The 27,062-nt window shown below is 40.8% G+C and overlaps 1 protein-coding gene across 2 annotated transcripts in view; it reads right to left on the bottom strand.

Annotated features, from left to right (window-relative positions):
- The window catches only part of knockout (Stork-head domain-containing protein knockout), a 77,951-nt gene that overhangs the window by 26,362 nt on the left and 24,527 nt on the right, over positions 1 to 27,062 (bottom strand). For both annotated transcript variants that reach the window (XM_018506203.1, XM_018506204.1), the window contains exons 2-3: positions 11,057 to 11,308; positions 2,775 to 2,970 (exon numbers count right to left, since the gene is read on the bottom strand). In XM_018506203.1, the coding sequence (XP_018361705.1) occupies positions 2,775 to 2,970; positions 11,057 to 11,257 (397 nt within the window). In that variant the 5' untranslated portion in view covers positions 11,258 to 11,308. The remainder of the gene's footprint in view (positions 1 to 2,774; positions 2,971 to 11,056; positions 11,309 to 27,062) is intronic.

Raw genomic sequence — 27,062 nt, 5'->3', positions numbered from 1 at the left:
TTACAATAAAATTATTAATTTACAATAAATATATGATATTGGAAAGTAAATAGATTTAGCAAGCTTCGAATGAAAAATGCAAAATCTCGATTCATTTATATTTGCTTTTTTCTATCTAGATAAATTCGTAAACCAGCTGCATAATCGTATACTGGAGAAAAAGTTTGATTGGAATTAATTAGAATTCTGGTTGAGAATAGATAAATTAGAATTTTCTGATTGATTATCTAATTTATTATAATTGTAATTGAGATAAAATTAGAATTCTGATTAATATATAATCAGAATAAATAATCAGATAAATAAAATTAATATAATTTAGATTAATATAATCTTCTGGTTCGCCTATTTTCAATCAGAAATTTTTCTCAGTGTACGCACATATAAAAAAAATTATCCAATTGAATTTTACGTGTTTTCTCATGATAGAAGTACGATTAGAAAATTTTATTTATGCATTTATGTAGTTATACAATTATGCAAACTTGTCTAGACAAACTCTTATGAATCAGCACGTTGTTGCGAAATACCACGACAGATTAAAACGACAAAGACAAAAGCTCCTTGCTAATGAGTCACCGGGTGCGCTACACGCATTTCACGCGTACTGACCGTCAGCACGTTTTGCAGTAAAGTCGACGGTAACTAGAAAATTATGCGAAAACTGCCGTAATATTTCCGGAGCCACTCGTCGTCTTGTCGAGAAAGATGGAATGCGGGAAAGTAAAGAGGTCGGATATAAGCCGGGCGGCTCGACCTTCCGCGAAGTGGACAGACCAATTATGTGGCGGCGCAAAATCCGCATTACTGCACACGGCGAGCATATAAGACGCGCATTATGCGCGGTGGTGTACCCGACCCCTAATAGGCAAATAGCGGAATGTTAGCCAAGCTCGTTTGCCACACGGAGGTATCCGCGCGCGAACCGGAAAGCTCGGCGCAGCATCGCGGCACACAGGTGGCTGTTTAAAACACTTAATAATCTTCGCTTGCTGTGATTTACGACAATTAACCGCATTTCGCGCAATTAATCCAAATTACAAAAAGTCACAAATTAATATCCCGCCGGCTGATTTATTAATACGCTGATTCATCTCGATTTAATATCTCTAACTTGTCACGTGGAATTATTATTTATATATCTACAGAAATATAAAATACTATCCAAGTCAAACATTTATTATTATCTTATTGTATAAATATTTATTTTTATTTCTATTATATAAGTTTAAATATGTATTACATATTACTGTTGCCGTTATATTCTTCGCAACTGTATAGACCAGATACGAAGTGGATAAAGAAGAAAAATTCTAAAGCGACCGCTTTTCGATCTGTGATGCAACTTTTCGATGTTTACGCAGGCAGCTTTCCTACACGGGGGGGATAAAGTCACGTAACGCGTTCTTTATCGCGCGAATAATTTTCTTTCGTTTTTGCGAGAGAGCGTTTTCGCGGCGCATCGTATAATAACGAGTCAAGTTCCTACGCCGTTGCGCGGATACGCGCGTGCATTAGCATAAGCCCGGTATGCGAGATAGCTGAGCGTAGGCGTGTATATAGATACGAGCGCGCGGAGCATAAAAGGGAGCAATAAGATCGGGAAGAAACGGCGGAGATGGAAAAAGACCGGGGACACCGACCGAAAAGGCGTAAAGGAACTCGACGGGAACTCGAGGAGAAAAAGCGCGACGCGACGTAAGGAAACAGGAGTGCATACGGGTGCGCATGGGTTACCCGATAAGATATGTGCGAAGCTATTTCTGTATAGAACGTACGTTGACGACAGGCACGGATTACGGAAGATAAGCGGATAAGGACTGTAACGCGTAAAGGTCGGACACCTTCTGCGCGATTCGATCGCTTTATTTACAAGGAGTCGGTTTGTAGTCAGTTGTACTCAGCACACTCTACACCTAAGACTGAAACGTTCATATGTGAAACTTATAATCGATAATTTACAATACAAATGTATGCTTGTATTTATTTATTTTAATGTCGATTTTAATATCAATTTTAATATTTATAGATATTAGGTGTTAAACTTAATTCCTACCGTTTTTCGTCTCCAAAATTGATTTGTTTCGAAGGGAAGATGAATGAATACCTTAATCAAAGTAATTTCCTCCATTTTCTACTTTATTACTAATTAATAATACTTAATTAATAATACTTTGATTAAGGTATTTCCCTTCGAAAGAAATCAATTTTGGAGACGAAAAACGGCAGGAATTAAATTTAACACCTAATATTAAAATCGATTAGATTATGCCTTGAGCATTAGGGAATGTTAAAATCATGTGGCTATTATATGTGAGTATTATTAACAAATGTTAATGATACATTGCAAAACGATTATAAATAGAATTCTAGTTACTCGAACTTATCTGGATCAAAATAAAATGTATTTCAATATCCAGTCACGGCAGTTTATTATCAGCATAGGCGTTAAGTACGATGAAAAACAAAAAAAGGTATAGAAAGAAACGTTCGAGATTGCAATCGTGCATCATTTTCGCGCATTGCATTGGCATTGGAATTCGAATACACCAGGGTCACGCAGGATTATCCTCTCGCTCGTAAAAACCCGTTCTTATTAAAATATCGACGCTTTCACTTTCACTTTCACAGATTGCTTTATCTTTAATTGAGCTCTCCTCGATTATCTCAGTTTGAATAAAACTGATTTAATCCGATTGTACGGTGAACGCGGTCGTGGCCGTCAGGTTGAATCGACCCTACGGCGATGCGGGAGTTAATTCGATGGTACGTACCGAGGCAGGTGATCGAGTGGTCCGCGGGTGGTCGTAGAACATTTCGCGCCCATGCCGCCCTCAAAACCTCGAGGGCGCAGGGCGGTCCGCTAACCATCAGCACACCCGGCGACACGTGACCTTTGTACCTCAGCTGCCGGGTTGCATCCACCAGGGCTGCGTTCCACCAGCATTTGGAATTCGCTTCCAAGAAACTCTGCAACATACAGCACGAAATAATCTTTTATCGCACTTTGCAGCGAGCAAAATTTTGATACGCTAAAATTATGCTGAATTATGCTAAAAGTTGCGCAATGAGTAATTATTTTTCAATTTTAAATTATCAATTAATTTAACAATACTCTTCTACTGTTTGTTTTTAAATATTTCTTACAAATTCTCTCTCCATGTTCGTGAATGAAAAAGGTATTGCGATAGAAAGATATTCTTTGTGAAATCACACGACCATATGATGACTATCATCCGCACATTCATCGTATTTTGCATTACTAATAAAAAAAGCCGTTACGCGTCGCGCGATGGAAGCCAGCGAGTTATCCCCAGAAATATATGGCTCGGTCGCTAAGTGTTTATCTCTCCGTGGAGCCGTATGGCGTTTCACCCTCGTCGTAACTCGGGTGAAACATGGTTCTACCCCCATGGATATTTCCTAGAACCCCCGCGTAGTTCCGCGTCACAGAATGAGCCGTGATAGGGTCGAGAGCCCCGGACAATGCTCATAAACGAACGGCCCCGCAGGATTTTTCTCTTCCCTGTCTTCTTTTCCCTCTCCATTCGGCTAAACCGTGAAATTAGTGCGGAGTGCTGGAATCGATCGGCGCGAACCTATAAGGGTGATTTATAACAGCTCTCGTTCGAACGACCGATGTGATCAGTCCCCACAATTGTGAAAAGTACGTAGCTTTCCTATTGTACGAGCGATACACGAAAGGAGATTAATCCGCTGTATCGCGAAAATGATGTCAACTTTTATTCAACTTTACTCTAGAAATCTGTGGATATCACTGATTATTATCAGTTTCAAATATGTCGTTGGATAATCAGTGAAATTCAACTGAAAAAGAAATTGGAGCATAATTACATAATTAGAACACCGATATTTGTACATCAGTTCCAATGCTATATACATTGAATTTATAAACTAAAGCAAGATTAGCTAGGTTAGGGATTCCACGTTTTATTATTTTTTTTTTAGTTAAATTTCACTGTGAATTCACTGATTATCAGTGACATATTTGGAACTTATAATCAGTGTTTATCCACTGATTCAAATTAAAAAAAAATTATGCTTATTTAATTTTATCGATCGGTAAAATAATTATTTTCGAGATATATATTTAGAGTATATCTTATTGTTATATATATAGTAAATATCTCAGGCTAAATTGTGCGATTTACTAGATTATACCAGTGTAGGTAGAACAATACAAGATAATATCGGAGTGATACGCGGACGCGATCGTTAGAATTTCACAGTGGCGTCGATTTGAACCACTTTGCGAATCGCTCGAACGGAAAAACAACGTTTGAGATGTCGGACGGGACATCGCCGAGACAAGGAGTCCAATTTAATTCCATGTAAAGAATACAATGCGCGCCGCGTGCATAAGACGATTTTGCATCTAACGGCAACGTAGGATCTCCGGACTTTCACCATCTGGAAGTCACCGTACAGCGACGCGGTTACCCACTACTAAATGACGGAACCTCCGTGTAGCCGCTGCAAATTACACATCCGTGATCGATCTGATCCACCGCTAGAACGGCCAGCTCGTTTTGTGCCTGTGCAACGGAGCACGGCGCAAACATCCACCCTTGCCAAGGCTGCGTTCCGTATTTCGTCACTGATGTACGTTCCATCGTTCACGGACCACCGTTCTTCCACGTACATATATAAGTCGAAACCTTCCACGAAATTTTTACGATCGCAATAACGTCCTGACACGACGTTCTTTTTAAACTCGATATTTCATAACAGGCGCTCAGTGATTTTCACATTTAATCGCAAGATATTCCCGTCTCGAGGGGACACGCCTCCGAATCACTTCGTCGCGTAATGACGTTACTTAACGTCACGAAACGAAGCGCACTTTCGATCGCAATCGGATTCTTTTATCCCCGAGGTATTATTACAATCTCTCGACGCGGAGGACAAGCTGTAGCGTCAACTTTCGTAATCGCGGCGCGATTACGACATCGGCGCTGATTTTCGACACTCCGGCGAGGATGATATTGTAATAAAGGCGCAGTGCTCGCGTGCATGGGCCGGTTTGTTAAATTGCCTGCGAGGCGCAGACGGCGATTTTCAGCAGGTGAAACTTTTCGGTTACGTCAAAGACGTGCTTCCTCGAGACTCGGTGTACGGCAGCTCTGTGCTCCCCACGTGGGAGCTGCCTCTCGGTGTGTCGGATCAACCGAGCGAACACGATCGATTTCACGAGATCGTGCCTTCCACCGATCTCTTTCTCCTAACGCGCGATCGGGACACCTTCTACAATCGAATTACTCTTAACGCGCTTCGTTTTTTCCGCCCGGTTGAACACGATAAACGGAGAAAAGCGCCACTTTCGCAATTTTAAGGAAATTTCGTTCGTCTCTTAACCGTCCCTTTCGTAATCTTGGCTTAGGCTTTACGAAAACATCCTGAAACGCTTAATCTAACTCTGCGTCGACAATCAAATCTATCCAATTTACTCTGTTATTTATGGCTTACGCCATGTGCGATGTATAAAAATTGTAATATTTTATAAACGCTTATATATGTGTGCATAAATCGTGTATGTACATGTTTAAAGATTTATTTCTATAATTAATTCTGACATATATTATTTTTTAACCCGCGGTACAAGTCTCTAAAACCCTGGCAAGAAAGTTGCACAGGCACGTAAAAATATCGTGTTGCATCGCAGAATGTACCCGGAGTGGGCAACAGGATATGCTGATAAAGTAGACACTCTTATTGTCCATGGGAGGATCTAACCGTGAGAGTGCGACAGTTCTGAGTTAACCATAATTAGCGCTGAACCAGCTACCATGTCTCCTCTATCCAGCCCAGCTGCACGCCAACTAACTGTGCGAAAAAGAGTGCTTTTGAGAGGGAATCGCTAAAAGCAAATTAACTTTACTGTATTGCGACGTACGTTACGCGAAGTAACACAATTCCCGTCGCCGCGCGCCGGGAATAACGTTTTACGTATTTCTCACTTAATCTGCAGAAAATAACAACGAGCATTGTAAACGGACGCTTGTTAGGTCGGAGTTATATAAAATAGCCAGGAAATATAAACGATTCCGTATTGAATGAATCGAGTGCTATCCCTTGAGGTTTCTATGATTATTTTGTATTTATTCTCGGGATCTTGTATACATTCTGTCCCCTAACTGTTCCAAAAGATTATAAGCTACAGATATCGAGGGGAGTAGCGAAATGTAGAACGACTGAGAATGAGGGTGAAACATTTGGGAAACATTGGATAACGATGGAGAAGAGATAAGATGAAATTGGAAATCAGATTGAGAATCGTGATTTCCTTTACACATTTTCTTACATACGAAAAATTGCACGGAGAAAAACAATTTTTTGAAATATCTAAAAATTTAACTAGATACGGATTTAAAAATAATTCTCTTGGACAATTAAAATAATTATGTAGGAAACTCAAACATAATTTAATAAATAATAATAATAATAATATATAATAATATAATAATAATAATAATTTAACAAATTTATTTTAAAATCTGTATCTATCTAAATTTTTAGATACTTCAGCAAAGCTTTCTTTCCTATGGAAATTTGGCACACGATAATTTTCTTTTTATATAATTGCACTATTTAACGTTATTTGACACCGAGATTGAAACAAAATAAGCATACGTTCACGTTTTGTAAACGAGCGAGGAGAAAAAACAAATCGCGGAGAAATACAAAAGTATAGAACGAGCCTATTGTTGTTCGGTGGCGCAGTGCTTGGCGCACGTAATATACGTATTGCGATTTCCGTGCCGGCAATGAACTTGCGGCAATATGGTCTATAGGGTATACGGTCGTTGGCTACCCGTTAATTATTATGCAATATACTCGCCGTGCTCTCTCCCACCGCGCCTATATGGTTATCCTTTTAAAGCCCTAACTTGAGACGCCGCGCCGCGCACGAACGTGAGCGGTTAACGGAGTCGAACGAAATACACCTGAGAAACTTATTGCCAATGCGCCATTCGCACTGCGGCATTATTACACTGCGACGGGCTTATCGATCTATCAAAACCCTACTAGTATTACCGCAATTATATTAATCCTTCAATATTTATTCATCAACCAAAGCTGCTTTATATGTATCATATTTTATCTGTTATTGTGAAGAAATTTATGTATTACACAACAGAAGAGACGAGGGCAAATTTTTTTGCAAGACTTACAATACTCGTATTATATTGACGAAGAAACATAATATACGAAACGTTTAGCTGTTGAAGGTCGTTTCGTCATTGCGAAATTGATCTATTTATCAGCCATTACCGGATGACAGGCATCAAGGCGTTCACCCGTGCCCGTCGTCTCGAATTTTAATCAGCAACCCTCTATAGTCCCGCGTGAGTACACGGGCTGCAAGCATAAATCACAATAACATAATTTATATGCTAATATCGCGAGTGCAGCGTGCGCTCGAATAGTATTATACGTTGGGCGAGAGACGCAAAGATCTCTTTCTCTCTCTCTTTCTAACGGGTTATACATTCAGATATTGACACATAGGCGTCGATCACGTATTCTTATTTATCATGTCAATAGAGAATCAATACAGATTACCACCGAAGAAATTGTACAAAATCGATACTTCCCAAAAAAATTTGTTTCTCATAAAGTTATAAGTATTATAAATGGAAAAAACTTAATGATACGTTGGCTACATTTCTTCTTTTGTTACGCCTTCTTGTTAGAAGATATTATATTTCTTCTTATATTACAACAATAATAATAATTGCAACTGTTTTATTATCGTTCTAATGAATTAATATTATAGTTGGGATTATATCTCGCACATGAAAAGCCCATCGTCCGAACAAAACTTCAAATTTATACAAGAGTAAATTGTGCAAGATCAATAAGAACAATTAAATGTTGAATACAAAAATAATATCGGTATCTATTAATCTAAAGCAGAAAATAAATTCCGACGTTCCATACCGTCGTTAATCTAGGATTCACGAATGAAAACGCAACAAAGAGGCACCGACGGCACCCCCTTTCTCGTACATTTTTTTCAATTAAATCGGCAAACAAATAGACAATCGCGCGCGAATTGCTTCGAGGCAAATGGGTATCCCGCGGATAAACGAGTTCTCGAGGTGTAGGAGATAAAAGTCGAGCTGGCTCGCGATATACGCTGCGTGGTGCTGATTTACGAAGTCGGCAGTGGACGAGGACGACGACAACGCGGCTACGACCGATTCCGCCGCGCCGGCCAGGAAAAACGTCGATGAACGGGAGAACCGGAGAGCGAGGTGGCTGAACCTTGGCCGAACCCTCGAACCCAACACCACGTCCGACCCGCTCGAACGATACGCGCTTGATTTTATTGTTCTGTTCGTAAGTGCCGCGCACTAGTTACGTTCCGGGTGCCGTTGCTCGGTTCAAAGTCGAGTGACTATTACGCTCCGACGATATTCGCAATAGGTCGTAACCAAGTACAGCTCTGTTTAAGTCTTCTTTTTACATTTAAATCTAAAACGAAACAATACGAGACTGTAATTTAAAAAATGACATTTTTTTTTAATACAATGCTCACATTAAAATTACTGCAATATATTCAAATCAAAAATTACATCGCAGTCAAAGACATCAATTTTATCACAACGTTCGAGAGCTATTATATTCTGACAGTGGATTAATTGTATATATTTTTGTGATTGAATGTCAATTTACAAACAAGATGTGGTATAAACGAGTAATTGTAACCAACATAGTCGTGGTTATAAGTAGCTCGATGTAAACTATCGTGCTTTTTGTTGTCGCGGCGTGGCGACGGTGCTCGTGGCGGAAATCGCTATATGCGGATGGAAAGTGTCCGCCAGATCGTTGGCTGCGTCGACCATCCCCGAGGCAATGCGCGATCGGTGTATCGTAATAACAGTGATTTAAAAACGTCACAACGAGCGGCGACGGCCGGCAATGCATTCGCGAGAGCCGTCGAGGAAGCGTAAAGTACCCTTTTCTCGAATGCAGACTGTGCACCTGAAAGGCCTCGATAAATCTTGTAAACAACTTTGCGGATCAAAAGCCGTATCGAACAATGCCCTATTATTTAGTAACCTGAGATTACTATGGTAATAGATCCGTATTGCCGTTCGTTCGTCATTGTCGCTTTTCTACCGTAAGATGTAAATTAAAAATCTTTGGTCATAAAAAAAATGTACATACAATGTCCGATCACACTGTCGCATAATTTAATTAATTTATATATATTTACTAATTATATATATATATATTATTAATTATATATTTAATTTGTTATTAATATAATAACTAATATAAGTAATATAATACGATGATATAAAAATTAATTGGATTATTATAAATCATATACGTATATAAATTTCATTTTTATGCATTTTGTTTCATTAATTACTACCGTTACCGTTAATTATATGTGATAGAATCTCGTATATAACGTTCTTCTTTGGATAAAATTAATTGATGAAACATAATGTTCTGAACAATGATCATATCGTACTGCGCACAGCGATGCTTTTGACGATCGTTCCGTTGAAAAGCGATCGTATCTTCGTCAATCGATTATTATCCGCAGCATCGATGAAACGGTCAATATATAGCGCGAAACCACGCGGAACCATAATATCGATGAAACATACATAGAACGTTTCTTCAGTAACGTCTAATTACTTTAACAATTATAGAACGTCGATCTAATTCACTGTGCGACCTCGAGATTATATCTTCTCTCATACGAACAACACGATTTCCTGATTTTACGTTCGAGATATTCCAACTTCCATAAGCGTTACTTCACATTCAATTTATTCCGTGGGGTTTCTTTTTAACCAAGAATGTTGAAACTCATTTAATTTTCAATCAACTTGAGAAAATTTTCCCCTCTTAAATTTAACTACAAAGCATTAAAAGTTCTCAGTTTCGGATATTTCAAAAATAGGTCATCCCTAAGAGTATCAAAAACGCTGTTCCAGGATATTCAACGGTTTAGCACCTTCACTGTCATCGTTATCGACGTTCCTTATTATTAACTCTGAAAGCAAGAGCCTCGCTCGTTGATTTTTCCGCAAGGGTGCTTCTCCGCCGAGTACGCACTCGTTGAAAAGTGAGAGCACTTCGTTATTGCGGAGAGTCACGTCCTAACTTTATTTTGTCACGAATAATCTTCACCTTTGTTTTCTGATTATTCCGAAAATTTCCAAGAACATGACAAAGGTATATTGATTTTTCAAACTATGTCTTGTAATCAAAATTTGTAACAACTATTATATATTCATTATTAATTTAATTAATTTATTATTTTATTTTATTATTTATTTATTATTAATTATTAATTTTCCATTCTTATCTCACATAATGAGAGTAAAAATAAAAAATGCATAACACCGCTTATTACCACCGGTGCACTTTCCTCTCGTCATTGGTTATATCGGCACGAGCATTAATGTGATTTTCCCGACCAGACAGTAGACCGCTGTTGAATATTCAGCGGTTACATGTTACGCATTGGTGGCGATAAATTCGAGACAAGCTACATTACGACGCGCACGGCGCCGCCGCCGCCGCCGCCGTCGTTCAGCGGCGCATCTCTCGTTTCGCCGCCGTTTATTTCATCCATGGAAGGAATTCTGGACGTAAAACGCGAAATTTATTATCGAAGGGTCGGATGACGTCGGTGCGAGAACGTCGACCGCGAGAACGAGCTTCCGCCGTTTAACCTGCCGCTCCTCGATTATGCTGACTTTTGCGAAATTGCTCGTAATTCACATTGTCTCATTGTGGCATAACGGTGCGGGCAATCAACGTTCGCTTTACCGTAAAGGACCCGCGCGTTACGGGTCAACAAGAAGAAGGAACAAAGAGAACATAAAGAGTCGACGGAGTCGCAACGTCTTCCAACATTGTCGCTTCCGTTCAGACTTTTCCGGCGCCAACGAACAAAAAGAGCGCACAATGCTGTTTATCGAAAGATCAAAAGCGCATATTGTCGACGAAAATTCAACGCGACAAAAACACATCAACGACGTAAACAAAGTAAAACGCGACTAACCTGAAACAGATTGTAGCCCTTATCGTACATCCACATCTCATCGGCTGGATGTTCCTTTGGACTTTCTCGTTGACCGGCGTTTGCAACGTGAGGAGGTGATCCTCGAATCAACTGAATCGCCAGGGACCTCTGCAGAAGCAAGAGGCATCGGGAGGGCCCGGGGCCTCCAGGGCCCGTTCCATCTCCTAAGATCGAGGCCATTGTGAGGGCCCACCTAACGATGTCGATGATAGGGCGGTGGCATCACGAAATCTGTAACAAGAGAAAAAATATATTCACCAATTTGATCTGGGATAAACTGTTTAGATTAATCAATACGTTAGATCGTCAAAAGTGATCAGTGTAAATAATAAGTATTATAATAAACAATTTCTAATTAATTCTGTCTCAAAACAGGGTTGATCAATAATCTTTTTATTTATTATACGAATGTAGTAAATTGAAGAACGGAAGAAATTAATCATTAGATTAAACGAAAAAATTAAATGAGAGATGTCAGTACGATTTGTTCCATAAAGTTGCATAAAAAGGCGCCCGGACGATTTTGTACGAAGTTACGTAACCGAAAACTGTAGACACGCTTGATAGCGGAGGACTTGCGAATGACCTGCAATTTTACGCAACGGAGACCTCCGTCTCTCATCTGCCGTGCTGTCTTACGTCCAATTATTCTTATCGTCGTACCATGGAGAGAGATAAAGTGACGGCGAGTTCATCGCACTATGTATTATACGAGTTCACGAAAGTTACAGACGATGAGAGACTGCGCGAAATCTCTACACGCGTTTGTCCGTGACACATACAGCTGCTTTATTGAACGTGCTTTGCAGACTAACTCCGCTTGCAGGATATGCATAAAGAGAATCTAGGATCAGTGGTTCTCGACTCATGCAGATTTACGTTCAGTCCAAATAAGCCAAACGCGAATTACGTGTCTTATCAAAAGTTCACTAATATCGACTGTATTCAATACAAAAGAATTATTTTTTAAATTACACTTTATATCATCAATATATTATATTATATGTTGTACTTATTAATTTTCATTTTATTTAAAAAAAAAATGATAAAATACAAGCTAGATTTTTCTAAAAAATTATAATTCGTATTAGACCAACGAGAATAAATTAATTAAGAGAAACAATCCTATTTTCAAAGCGGATCTTAGTGCTTAAGTATTTCAGTAGGTACATTGTATACAAATTCACATTGAAATACTTAAGTATTAAAATCCGCTTTGACCGAAAATAGGAGAAATTATTTCTCTTAATTGATTTTTTTTATACTCGCATTTGACGATATGCAAAGATAGTTGAGAGATCCTGCGTTGTTGTTTTTCATCTTCTAAAGGCCATAAAGCAACGTCACGTATTCCTATATTGTATCAACATTTCCCACCTCGGACGCCTAATTGATTTAGCCTAGCGCCCATAGCTAGGCCGAAGGGTGAAACCCTTACTCACGAAAATCCACTCATGGCACCACAGCATGAGAGACGGAACGGCGGGTAATAAGAAAAAGGGATGGTCGTCATCGCCCTGCTCATTGTCGCAGCTTTTTCTCTGGAATCGAGCCAGAGGCGCAAGATAGCTTCATCGATTCGATGGTCCGTAAATTTGATCTGACCTTAATTACCAGACGGCCCCGGGCGGCCAAATGTGTCGCAGTACATTTCCGGATAAGGAAGAGATGTGGCAGATGAGCTTTGACTTGCGAGTTAAATTATTTGTTTGTTTAAAACAAAACGCAAATATATTTTTGAGACCAGTGTTCATAATCTGTTCTTATTTTAAAACTTAAATAATGTCTTAAGATGCTAATACGGTTCTGATTGGCTTATAACATTTTAAGACCATATTTAAAAGTCTTAAATATAAGAACTGGCTATGAAAATCGGCGTAAGACTACGTGATCTCTTAACCTATTTTTTAAGGAAAGTAATAAAAATGTGTATAAAATCAAATAAGATCAGAGATTAGATAAATTAGATTTAATTATTTAATCAGGTACAGAAATATGTGTTAAACATATTGCGGTTTAGTTAATACGCTGATATTGTCCCATTTATCTGTCCGATAGCGATGAACATTGAATCGATTTATTGGAAAGTCCCGCATGGTTAATAGTAGTTAAAGTTCACTTCCTGACATCGATAGATGTTTGATAACGCAGATAAGATATACTATATGATGCGTGACGAGCGTACGGGATACGCCGGTGTACCGCAACTATCGCATTATTTTTTAATCGGAACATAATTGGATAGTTAGTGGTACACGATCTTCTGTATCGGGTAATAAACGACATTGAATAATTCCCTGTGAAATGACGACTTTTAGCTCTCACGCGATCACGACGCGCTGATGATATCCTGCAGGAATATATATATATCAAAAAAATAAAAGATACACGTAGATAGGAAGGAGAATAAGATTTAATAGCGCAAATTTCTCGCGTTGTTCGTTCGCGTTGTCTGTCGTGCCATCCGCTCTTCGAACGCGCGGCTGTTTGACGCACTTTTATCCGCTGTATCTCGGCGTATCTCATTCTCACCGATACAATGGAGCAATTTTCGCAATGTACTTGGCAAATAGTTTATCCTATCTGCTTATCTAGAGAAGGTCGACGATTGATCTCGATGCAAAAGAAATTGTTCCAAAATGAAACGTAATTGAAGAATGAGGGAGAAGGAAGAAAGGATCCTTTGCGCGTAAAGAAACGTTTCTGAGAGTCGTCAGATCTCCTTCGTGCCGCGAATCGAAGCTCGATTTCACCTTGTACCAGTTCGTCGGGCGGAAGGTGTTCGACTGTGCCGCATCGCGGAAAAAGGACTTCCTGCCGCATGACTCACAACTCACCGACTCACTCGCCACGCGCGTCGTCGATCGCGACGGACTCTCATTAATGTCTCGCCAATTGTGGTTGGATCGCGACGCAGCCGATGCACGCCGTTGCATCCCTGAACCTGAACCCCGGTTCTCGCGTGGGATCGACGAGGCACTGACAACATTAATTAGCGCTCCCTCGTTTAATTTTCCTGTCCGCGCCGCGCTTTTCTCAAAGCTTCTTACCGCTGGAAAGCGGAATGTCTCTTCGATTCCTCATATAGCGCGCGAGTCACGAGCGACCTGGATTCCCCGATCTCGTCTATTATAATCGTAATTATAGTAATCACGGCCGTCGATCGATTCACCGACCGGCAAGGCGGCAACGTCTCGTCGGAAATAGGAAGAATGCTATCTGCGTTAACACGGCTATTCTCCTTGCGGTCAATCCACAGCTCGATCCCTCCCGACCGATCGTTCGTAGAGACAAGGTAATTTCCTGCGAGATTAACACGTTTACAGAAACATACAAATCGCCACGCGGTGAAACGACGGATACCGTAACTTAATTACGCGCCGCCCCGTAACTCTATAAGTTACAAGTAGGATTACACGTCCGGTTAAACCAAACGATAACTGCGCAGATACGTTGAAATGTTAAAGATACGATGTAATACATTCCGATCTCGCCCCATTTAATCGACACCTTTTCTAACCTAGAATGCTTCGTTTATAGCCCTCTCCAATAAGTAGATATCGCTATATTATATTTTTTAAAGCGCTTTTTATATACATATACTCGAATCGAGTTCCGGATCGCTTTTATCATCTTGCTTCTACTGAAATAGCCGCGTCATTAATTTTCTGCTAGACGACTTGTCCGACAATTTGTCGAAGCGCAAAATCTCATCGATAAATTTCTCCGCCGTCTTTCTCCGAAATTCTTTCGCACTCTTTTTTTTTTGCTTCGTTATACATACGGTACTTGTCGATCGAAGAATATAGCTAGGCCGTAGGGGGTTGTTAAGAAAACAAACTTTCATATCCAATGAGCAAATTCATTCTTGGCGTGACATCGTATGCGGGCTCGTTCTGCGATCCTTTGATGTATCGTCGACCTTCTCGACGGCGAAGACCAACCGCTGGACCTCAGAGTCCGAGTGTCTAGAAAGTACTTCTCGCGCGGACCATTCTCGTAAAACGTGTAACGGGAACGATCAAACAACGTCTCGGCCTAATGGAAGTCCAAATAAAGACAAATCTACGTCCGCGCCGCCGTTGATCCCGCTGGAGATGGCCATTGAGAGCTTAAACGAGAAACGAGCGGGTTATCAATGACTACATCGACTCGCCTTCAAGTCCCAAAGTATGATGAATTCTTACGTCAGTCTGTCGATGAGAACATAAATAGAAAGTTCCGAACGGCTGTCATCTCTGTTTGACGTTGTGAAAATTGTGTGCAGATATACGTTAATGTGTCTACGAATTTCTTTTTAATTATGATAACTGACAGTGCTATCAATATTAATATTTCCAAGTACGGGAGCAATTATTGTGAGAGAAAACGGGAGTGAATTATCTCGAGTACGAGAGAATTATCTGGCGAAAAAGCGGAGATTCATCGAGCTATATACCGACGCGCCTTTCGGTAATTCGGAGAAAAAAAAAGTTGCGTGACTCTCGCTTGGTACGACCGACATAGCTCGACGTAATAGGATATATCAAGAAATTCAAGACGCGAAATTACCACACATGCCAAGTTTCCATTTAAGAATCACATAATTGTATCCTCCGGACTCTGGGCTTAATTAGCGTTACGCAGAGAGTTCTATATCGGCTAGATCTGTCGCATTAGCGTTATATGCGCTGGATTATTGCATACTGAGCGACCATTGGTACCCACATCCGAACGCGTGCATCTGTTTTGTAATTCGCTTTAAGTCGGTCGCGATACAAGACGTAAAGTGTAGACGAGATAAATAACATTGGTAAGTAGCAATAATATCTTAAATAATATTAATACGATATTTCGAATACAGTCAAAACTATAAAATATAAATAATATTAACACTAAAGTTAATAATTTCAACGTAAGTATTAAACACTCGGTAAATTCTTTAAAGTGGAATCTCGCTTTAAAGAGTAAAAATTAATAAGTAATCTTGAAAAAGAGTGACTCAATTTTCAATCTTTAAGAGTGTGGTTTCACTCTTCAGATTCACCCTGAAAGTTTTAGAGTGTACGTAATTGTTGATTGAATCTTTATAAAGCGAAACTGTATAGAGGGAAATAGACGTCTAGCTTCCTCGTGGCATATATTATACGATACCTACTGAGGAGGTCAAGCGTTGAGAGTATATTCTAACATATACCCAGCGGCGTATCCCGGAAACCCGGTTCTCACGCCTCCACCTCCGGGACGTCGCGGCAATGTGGAAAAAGCGGAGAATGCACGCTATACGCGTCGTATATAAAAAATAGCTAGGGATATATACCCAGGTGAAACATAATCGCGGTCTTCGTTTTACGTTTTGCAAGATAGGCTCTCACGTAAATGCTTCGGAGGTATTGACAGGGGGTCACCGAAGGCTACCATGGTATCTCAAGGTTCCCCTCTCGTAACGACGAGCAACGGTAAAGCGCGGATAACACGGGCGACGCCACGCGGTGTGCCTTAAAGGATGTCAATTGTGAGCGCGCGGATAATGTGCCGTACGTGAGCATTATTGAAATAACGACGACAGGGAGAAAGGGGCCTCGTCGACGACCGGTGTCGGTCAGCCAGTTCCGATCGACTCTGGAGAACATCGGCACTGATATCACCGCGGTGAAGTCAAACGATTGCTCAACGACGCGCGGGCTACCGCGTCTCGCGAAAATCGTTTCTCCCAGGGAAGCACGCACATCGGAACAAGGAGCACGTGGGAGTGTGATTTCTGATATCCGAGTCGTTGAAATCGTCGACATTATCCCAGATCGCTGGCACGTGCGCTACTAGAAAGTTTTCAAACGTAGATACTATATATGTTCCTTCCGGAATTATGGCGTAAGAAGACATATAAGTTTACCCTGGAAAAAGAGTCTGATTGTATTAATTAGAATTCTCAAAATGGACAAATTAGAATTTTCTGGTTGAATCTATTATAATTTCTGTTGAATTAACTAGAATTTTAATTGATACGATCAGAATCTTCTGGCTCGTCATTTTTAATCAGAAATTTTTCTCAATGTGTATCGATACTTGATGTTTAATTAATAACTACTTAACAATATTTTACTGTAAACGCTTAATCTTTTTATTTTTATATATAAGAAGAATATTTTCGTGAGAGAAAAAATTATGCAGTAGTGGAGTAAATCGAATAGTCGTTGACATATTTACGTCAACTTCCGAGTTCGATTTTACGAAAAATATTCACACATTTTGTACTCTAGAAACTGAAACGCGAGTTTTGGAATTCTATTTCCATGGCGATGCATTTGGAACATTTCCAGGGCACGTATAGAATTGTTTGGAATGGATTCCGATCAGAATTATTTCGTTTTGCCTAGAAAAATACAGGGGAACTGAACAATTCCGCTTGCAATCCATTCCGAACAACATAGTTTCATAATACGTGCGCAGGATGTATACTATGGAATTATTTAGAATGGATTTCGATCGAAATTATTCAATTGTTCTTTAGATTTCTTCTCTAGATTGTATTTTCTATAGGAAATACAGAATAATTCCGATCGGAATCCATGCAGTTCTACGATACGTTTATAGCTCTAAATAAATTACTCACCACAATAAAGGCACTTTAAACGTCGTTTCTAATGAACAAAAAACGTTGGAATAATAATGACGATGTACGATTCTCCGTAAAATGGGAAATTCATTGCGGAAAATAGATTTCGTAACGTGCTAATGAGCAACAAGCATAAATCGAGACACGTGAGCGAGAGACGTGGCAAGGATACATACGACTGCTCGAGTAAAGGATGTCAACCGCACTCGAGTGTGACTGCCGGTCGTCGCGACGAAGGTGGTTCAACCTGGCAGGATAAATTATACCGGACGTAAGGACGGCCGGAGTCCTTGGTGAGGTGATGGCGTAATTTTTCGCGATTAAATTAAGAATCCCGGGCGAATTATTGCCGCGCCGAGATCGCGATAATAACCCGTTAATAGTAGAATATATACGCCGCTGTGTAATTTTTCGCGATTAAATTAAGAATCCCGGGCGAATTATTGCCGCGCCGAGATCGCGATAATAATAACCCGTTAATAGTAGAATATATACGCCGCTGTAGAGTGCAGCACGAAGGCATCATCATGAAAATAAAAGTTACGGACTTTCGAAGCTGATGTGCGTGGTGTTCCACTTACGGTAGATATTGAGAAAACGCTATTTTCTCGATATGGATAACTTCTCTATATATTCGAGTGTAATTATTTGAAAAAGAAATCGCGTGTGATGGAACGGAATCTGCGTGGTATTAAAATTTTTTTCCTTAGTGTGCGATATAAAATACACAAATACTTATACGTGCGATCTTACTCATCTCAAACCATAATAGGTTTCGCGTGTATGCACTAAACAATTTTACGTACGCGCGAACACGCGCTATTCACGCGCGTGCAAGCAAGTAACGGCAATACGTATAATTCGTGTCGTAACATAATTCAGAACAGTATTTATATTAACGCTTCGTTGTAATAGATAAGACGGTTTAATTCGTCGAATAGCCGGTATATCGTAATTGCGAAATATCGATACGCGCGAAACTTTCACGCGAACAGCGGTCTTTAAGTAGTGCATACACGAGTTTCGTGCTTTCCTGTCGTTTTAATAAGTCTAGATATCACGCCATTGCGCATTTATTACATCAAGCGCGAAATTAGGCGCGCCGATGCGTTGCTAAAAAAAATCAACACGTCTGTTAAATGAAAATATATATATATATACTTATTGAACCACTACGAAGAATTTGAGTTACACATAGATTTAAAAGGCGATATATACTTAAAAAATAATTAATTACGATATTTGTTTAATAGTAGCTCGATGGTTAATTTGATTTACTCTGCCCATATGTATGTGTGTGTCGAAATGAGAGAGTCCGTTAATTAATTTAAACATAGGAGAAAGCGAGAGTCGGAATGAAATCGTAATTTCGTGTAATAATTTGTCCGAAAGTATCAAGTGCAGTATCGCTACAGGAACTTTCCACCGAATCCCTCGAAGAAGCAGCGACCATTTCCGATTAGGTTGATACCCGAAGGCGTAAAATCACTTTGCGAGACTACCGGAAGTACGATACGGTAAGGAACGATCGCCATATGGGGCGAATCGTAACCGATCGTTAACTAACGTCGGTTTAATAAGAGATATTCAGCGACGAAGAAAGCGTGTGTTTTTATAAGAGTGACTTTTATGGAGATAAATCACAATGCGGGAAATCTTTAAAAGAGTTTCGCGGAGATCGTGCAAGGACGCGTACTCGCGTGCATTATTAACGGTAGAAGCGCGCACGTACGTAATTACGCGTTATCGTTCCCGACGCTTCTCTTCCTACTTATAAGGGAAACTAATAACGACCCGACGGTGCATGGTTAATTGTTGGCACGTGGATCATTATCAGCCGTTCGTACGTCGCACGCACACTTATTGTCACGCAGTATATCGTCAGAGAATTCTCGGAATATTCGTTATTGCATTGGAAACTAAACTCGGTTTCGAAAGTCCGTTTAAGGAATTCGAGGTCAAAGCTAATGAACTTATAATTAACTGAACTTTAATTACTGGACTAATTACTGTAGAAAGAAAAAAATCAAAAGAGCGGCTAGAAAAGATAAAACAAATCGACATAAATTAGGTAACTCGGTTGCAAGCTTAAGTTGTTATGAGAGAGAAATCGATCGTTAACTCTCCTTCATAGAGGAAATCCTACATCACTATAATGGTATTATTCTACCCGATAAAGATCGACAATGTATAATAAACAGCCCCTTTTAGCGTTAACGTATGCACGATACGATATGACAATCCATACAGAAGTCACTCGTTTTCACTTTCCATCGACCTCGAGGTTGTACGAGAGTATGCCCACTCACCGACACAAAGAAGCGTCAATACCGGAGTATATATACACACGCGGCCATTATTCTCGTTATTTGCCGTCAAGCCGATCAGGCAGCGACAGATCGAGTCGAAAGTCTATTTTTCCGCGGTCGCTCGAGGAGAGGAAAGTGCGATCGTAGGAGGAAAACAATTTAACCGTAGCCGCAAAACTCTATGTGTTGTTTGTATGTGTTTCTATCCTGGTCGTATAGAAAAAGCAATCATCAGAAATACCGAAAGTGCTTATAGACGAATAAACAAATGTCATCATTTTGATAATGCGCGAATAGAAAGAAATATATCCGAGAAAGGGATTAGTAATTTACAATTTTTTATTTTATTTTCAATTCTCGATGAGTTTTATTAATTATTAACCCAGTTTTCGATCTGGACAAATAAAACTTTACTGTCAAATTTTATCTTTACTTTCGCTCAAATTTCAATATCTATATCAAATGACATTTCAGTAAAAAAAACAACTATTTGGTAATATAACACAGCTGTTGAAAAGTAATTTAAAATTGTTCACGTTTTTAAAAAGTCTAGAACAGTAAAAAAAAAACTTAGGTTGGGCGAAAAAGACTCAGGATATAGACGGATCAATAAATATTAATGTTTTCATGCTTCGCGTCCGCAACAGAAACGCCGTTGATTTTTGCCGAAAATCGAATTATGGGATTGCACCGTTTCTTCTCCACGAAGAACGTGTTCGTGCGCACTTAGTAGCCGACTTAGTAGTTGTTTTTGGAAAGGAAAGTCGTAAGAGGAAATCGATCCGTCGATCGACGAGCGTTGCAAAACAAGCAACGTGTATCTTTGTTATACGCGCCGTTCCGGCGCGATCATTAATATCTCGCTGCACTCCAGACTCGAGATACCGGGCAGCGACTAGACCAATTACCGTTATAGCGCAAACACTGTTGCTGCCGTTAGAAAATGATTTATCGCGGATTGTTCTCGACGGGGGATTTATTGGAGCAAGTCGCCGAGCTTATTGAAAACTCCTGCGGGATTGCACGGTACGAAACCGCTTTGCGCGCTCGTGCGCCCCCGAGCTTATTCGATTTCTGCTGTGGAACACTATCGGTGTCTTTGAAGAAAACACGAATCGATTAGCTGCACGTATACGTGCCGTTACAGCGCCACGTCCGATTTATCAAAACGTTTATTCTCTCTGTTTAGAGATTTTCTGGAGCGGATCCGTGACGGTCCGACGATAACTACTGCATCGATGATAACGTCGGTCTCGATGAATCGATACCTCAAACTTGTGTACATTTTTTGTCTCCATCTTCGAGTGTAATCTTCGAGTGTACGCACACATTTTTGAAATTTATTGTTCTCCATTTACGAATTAAGTCAAGACGCTCAATTATCAATCTAAAACTCGTCGCAGGACACATTAGAGACTGCAAAGGACTGCATTAAAGAATATAATTGGACTAGTCAGATAATTTTAACTTTAATCTGTTTCGTTCTGATTGACTGAATTCTAATTTGCAATTCTTAATCTCCAATGCGTAGTGCGACACGAGTTTAAATGGTATCCAAACGGATGTCGTCCGACGTATTAATCTTGGAAATTCATCCGAGACGCGAAATTAGTTTACACGCGGCTGATGTCGCGTATTCATTCCTTGCCATAAACTCGAGTATTTATTGCTGGCTTGTGAACATTCACGGGTTTTGTCCTCTTGCGAAACTCGTTTAACCAGCGTTAATAAATTACTTTATTCAATCGCCGTGCACCTAATCTCAGCGTTAATATCTTACGAGCGCTCAATACTGGCGATCATACGGCGAGGCATTAGCTCTCAATTTTATTGTAACGGACAAGTAAATGCACCACCATATGTAAGGTAACTTGCAAACTCTCGCACACGCGCCACCCGATGCGATATATTAATTAATTAGCGGTAATTTCCGCGCGACGTAATAATTGTACGCCTGAAATTATCATATTTTATCGTTGCTCGGCAGAACGTTCGATCTTACAAGCGTGATAAGTCTCGCGAGGCGAGAATGCTAAATGCTTAGCGATAAATTTCGCAGCGGTATACCCCGCGTGCGGAAAATTAAGCGCTATTTGTTCAATCGAGCGCCGATCGATCAAACGTTTGCATATGCGTACCGTAAATTCGCGTTACATCGTCGCCGCGTCGTCAATCAACGATAAATGAGCGTGATTAATCGCGCGCGCATTGTATCCTGGGTCACCGTGAGGCGCACTGCCGCGGAAAAAAAAAAAGTTCCATTCCATTAATTTTCCAGGTTCCGTTAAGTCTTCACTCTCTAAGCGCGACGCGGCCGGCGAAGAGTCCGGCAAATAAACGCGGAACACGCGAGTTTCTCGGTTAAAATCACTCTTCCTTTTCTTTTCTCTCTCTCTCTCTCTCTATTTCCTTTCTTTCTCTCTCAGCGAGACCTCTCATTTCCTCCAAGCTACGTAAAAACCATCACCGAGAGCCTTGTTTTTAAGCGCGAGCTAATTACGGACTGCAACGGAGCGCGATCGTAATGTCCAACCGCGAGTCGCCTTCGCGCTTTATTTTTACCGAACGATTATTGGTTAAATATCGTCACGATCGTGACATTGTCTCCATAATTCGATACTCCGATCCGTTCGCGTGATGTAACGGCCAGTTACACGGCCGTTAGTCTAGCGTAACGTCATCGTGAACGCGCAGAAACGATGCTCGGTTTTTACCTCGCGGAGATTACTCATTATATAGATTAGGAGGAGCCAACGGGGTTATTTTTGTGCTTCTCGAACACGCAATTTATAAATATATTACCGTTCGAACGTACCGATGAAAAAGTCGTTTCTCGTTTATTTGGGAAGCGACGCTTTTCTTCTACTCGTATGTTGTTCTAAATGTAAAATCTGGGTCTTCTCTCCGCGCTTCCTTATAACGTTAATATAAATCTCGCTCCAAGGCTTCGCCAACAGCTTCGGGGGGCGTATACGGTGCTTTTATAAATCTCGCAAAACGTCTTGCTCAGAAACGAGGGAGAAAAAACCCTTAAGAGAACGAGGCGAAAAGCGAAAGAGGGATGGAAAGCTTAGGACCCTCTTTAAGGGCGCGGCTGCTCTTGGCCGTACTGATCACGATTAGCGTCCATGGTCGGCCGACGTGAATCCCACAGATTTCTACGACTCGAATCAGCTAATCTGGTTCGTTACAGCTCGCATTCATGACTCGTGAAGGACGAATCCGAGCGACGCGACGTGAAAGGTCAAATAGAGCTTCGTGTGGAAAGGCATATCCGTCTCATAATCTGGTCTCTTGCCGAAAGTGCTCGTCAGGATGATTTCAAGTATCTTGGCCATGTTTATAAAAAAATTGTCGGATCTAGACGTGTCTTAATCCGTCATTATTCACTCGGTTCAATGTGCTTCTCGAATTGGACATTATGAATCGTTAAAAGCTTGTAGCGATTTATCAAGGCGCGATGACAGCGATTAGCTACTTCCTGAATGGTGGGAATATAATCGGCAAACGATTATTTCTATGTAAACGACCGAGCGATTAACTTATCGGCGATAATGACGGCTCAAATAATTCGACGGCGATAAATCGAATTGATGTTCCATTCGAAGGATTGTTTAATTTAACACGCACTCGTAATTATTGCCTGACTGGTATCGAGAAAAGAAGGAACGAGGTAAGAGACGATCGTAAATCTTGCCGCGAGGAGAACGATCGTAAAATCCGCCGCAAAAATCTATGCGCGTGGATGATGCACTTACAGTCGGAAAAAAATGCAGATGTTCCCGGAAGTAGTGAGGGCTAGGGGAAGACGTGATGCAACCGGCTTGAAAGACAGGGATTCTGAAGGAGGATACGCGCGCATGGATATTACATCGCTCTAGGCTTCGGGTGTGGTCGATCATAGGATAATATGTCGTGAGAAGTTGAGTAAGACAGACTAACAGGGAAGATGTTTCCTTTCCGTTTAACGCGCGGAGCAACGTGAAAAATGGTCGTACGCAATTGCATACATTGTCGATCGCGATCAGCCGACCGGATATGAGCCGCCGGTCAATAAGCGTCTCTACGAAAAAAAAATCAAAGTGATTTATATGGATGTTAAAAAATAAATTTAATTGTAGCATAACTGAATCGTATATAAATACATATTGAATCGTATATAAATATAATATATGTCGATCCCTCAAAGGGAAGTAAGGATCAGATATAATTAAATCATAGACAATTTTGTAGATAATTTTTCTAGATTAAATAGTAGAAAGTAGAGATTAAATTGTAAACGATTTTGCGAGGATAGGCATTATTGAATTGGAGATTTACGAGATATCCCGTCCCATACGCTTCCAGGGATCGATATATCAATGAAAATATTTTAACGGTTGATAAGTACGACGACGTTTAACCCTCTCGCTGCCGAAGACAGCTGTAGGCGCTAGGAAGACTCCGTTCCTATATAACTTAAAGGCGACTATAGTCGTCCGAGTGGAACTGACGTTTCCTCGAGGCGTTCGCCCGAGCCGACAGTTAAAGGTTTCCACTCGTGCGATTTACACGCGCGATACTTGTACGCACATTGCCGGAAATTGCGTTTCACGCCAGGAAATAATTCTCTTTCAATTATGTCTGATCGTCCATTTTAATTCCGTTCTAACTTAAATGCACATCTTCTTCTCTCCTTTTAAAGAAATAAAATATCCACCTCTCGTACGTACTTGTACAAAATTCGAGTTTCTATTTCAAACAAATATGTATTTCGATGTAACGCAGGTTCGTTATAATGTGGTAACGAATCGTCGACGTAAATGTAGTATCACAGTCAGTTTCGCACCGGTCGCATCGTGACGATTCGAAAACAATAGGACTCGTAGAATCCGCGGTTACCGTACCGCCGACAATCTCGCTGTTCATCTTCGGTCGGAGACTTCGTCGGCGAGCAACGCCAGTCCGAAAGGGAATTCCGGAGGAAGATGTACGGAACGTATGCGCGTGCGATTCCACGACGGATTTTCGCTGGAGGGATCGGGTGTGGTCGATCGTAGGATAATGCTCGCGAGGATACGAGGGAGGAGAGATATAAGAGAGGGAAGAACTCACGGTTCCTCTCTTCTCGCGAGATCGATGCCTAAAGGCGAGACGCGCGGTCCTCCTCTTCCTCCTCCACCCATCTAACTATCCATGTACATGCGGTATACGTGCGCGCAGAAGGCGGCAGCTATCTTCAAAGAGGAACTTCTCTTTCCTAGGAATTTTTCTCGGCTTTAGCCAAGGCGGTTTCCTCTCTCCCTCTCTGTTCCGCGGACTCTGGATCCGCCTCTGCCGTGTACAGGGTGTTCGAATAGTCGTCGATGCGTACGAGCGATTGCGCAAGCAGTGGCAGGATAATGGTCCATTCAAAGCCGTATCTTTTTTATTCGACGTAGTAGAGATTATTAATTAAATTAATGGAGTATTGGACAGGCAAATAGACACTGACAACCAGCCGATCGTTTGTAATAAATTTATTTCATTTTTTTATATAATAAAAAATCTCTCTCTCTCTCTCTCTCTCTCAATTTGAATCAGTAATTTCACTAATTACCTACTGATTTAGAGAGCAAATAAATAAAAGAAATTTTTATAAAATATAATTATTTTATTATAATTAAAAATTCCAATCTCATCTCGTAAGAAAAGAGAAATATATCCTTCCTTCGAGGGCGTTTCCGGTACGAATGCAAAATGACAGTAGCCTGAAAGTGGCGTATTATCCTACACAATTCTCTGACTACAAAGACGCGATATTGCGACAAAAAGTTGAGCAACAACGTGCAGAAAAATCATCGTAGCGCCACGCTAGAAGTGGCGCTTACGGCGCAGCAAGAAAGTCAAGTGGAGGAGCTCGTTACCGTTTCTTTGAACGGACGTGTTAAACGGCGGCTGTACATAATTGAATGGTCGGTTTTATTCAGAATCAAGCATCGGATCCATCAACAAAGAGAAAGAGAGAAAGGCCGAGCGGTTTTTGCCGCCGTTCTGATGATTTGTTCATAGACCGAAAAGAAGATCTTTCCTCAGCTCGACTCTCGGCTTCGAACTAATATCTCGAGAGGAGAACGGTTGAATCTCTCGTTACCGTTATTACGAGTCCACGGAGGTATCACGTGCAAAAGCACTTTGCTCGTAAGCCATTTTTCGTCGATTAAACGTGACCGGAAAATCCTGTACTCGGTTGATCTGATATTCGAATCTATATATTGGCGAACATTTCAATATGTTTTTAAATTGAACATTTTTCCACCATTTATACAGCCACTTTGACATTTAATTCATGGATATGAATTAACTAAAGACTTATTTAAATTTTATCTTTATAGAGCGTGAAAACAAAACATTTTTCTCATTAAGCAACATGCTATACGGATAAGATCAGTATTCTGTAACTTTTAACGACAGTCGGTATCATTATATTATTACTGCGCAACGATGTTATACTAAAAACAAAATAACAGAATTACAGAATTGGTGCACAGGATGCGATAGGAGTCGCATTAAATGGTTATGCAATAATTTCCCACGGAAACCTGGCAATGATCTCTCTTCGAACCACTATTACATTACGGTACTCGAAGAGACGACAGCACGAAAAAATGTAATCGCGTACAGACCACCATGCTTGATCGAATTCCACCACCCGCCCGGATGGTATAACTCACGCCGACGCGGTATCGGGTTCCTCCTCTTTCAACGATAATTCGATTTGGATCTCGATTTAAATCACGACGCCGTTGCGCTCGTTGATTACAGACCGCGCGGCAGAACGCAAGGGCGAAACCGTTCGCGATAACGAAACGAAGTCCGCGTCGTCCTACGCGCGCTACGATCAGCTACGATCGTCTACGGGCACGATCGATCGGCACGTTTGACCTGCCGTGCCGCCGCGAACGTGAATGATCGATTCTACGCGCGATACCCGCACGGGATTGATATCGTTCCCCGACAGCGATAGCGACGGCCGTTTCCTCTCGCGGAGGTCGGTCCGCTTGATCTCCGCTGTTATGCGGGGTAATTCATGACTTTCCGTGCCGCGTGACTCCAGGGGACG

The sequence above is a fragment of the Trachymyrmex cornetzi genome, unplaced genomic scaffold (assembly GCF_001594075.2).
Source record: "Trachymyrmex cornetzi isolate Tcor2-1 unplaced genomic scaffold, Tcor1.1 scaffold223, whole genome shotgun sequence".
NCBI lineage: Eukaryota > Metazoa > Arthropoda > Insecta > Hymenoptera > Formicidae > Trachymyrmex > Trachymyrmex cornetzi.
The sequence above is the reverse complement of the archived record's forward strand: the minus strand, read 5'-3'. Positions and strand labels throughout refer to the sequence as shown.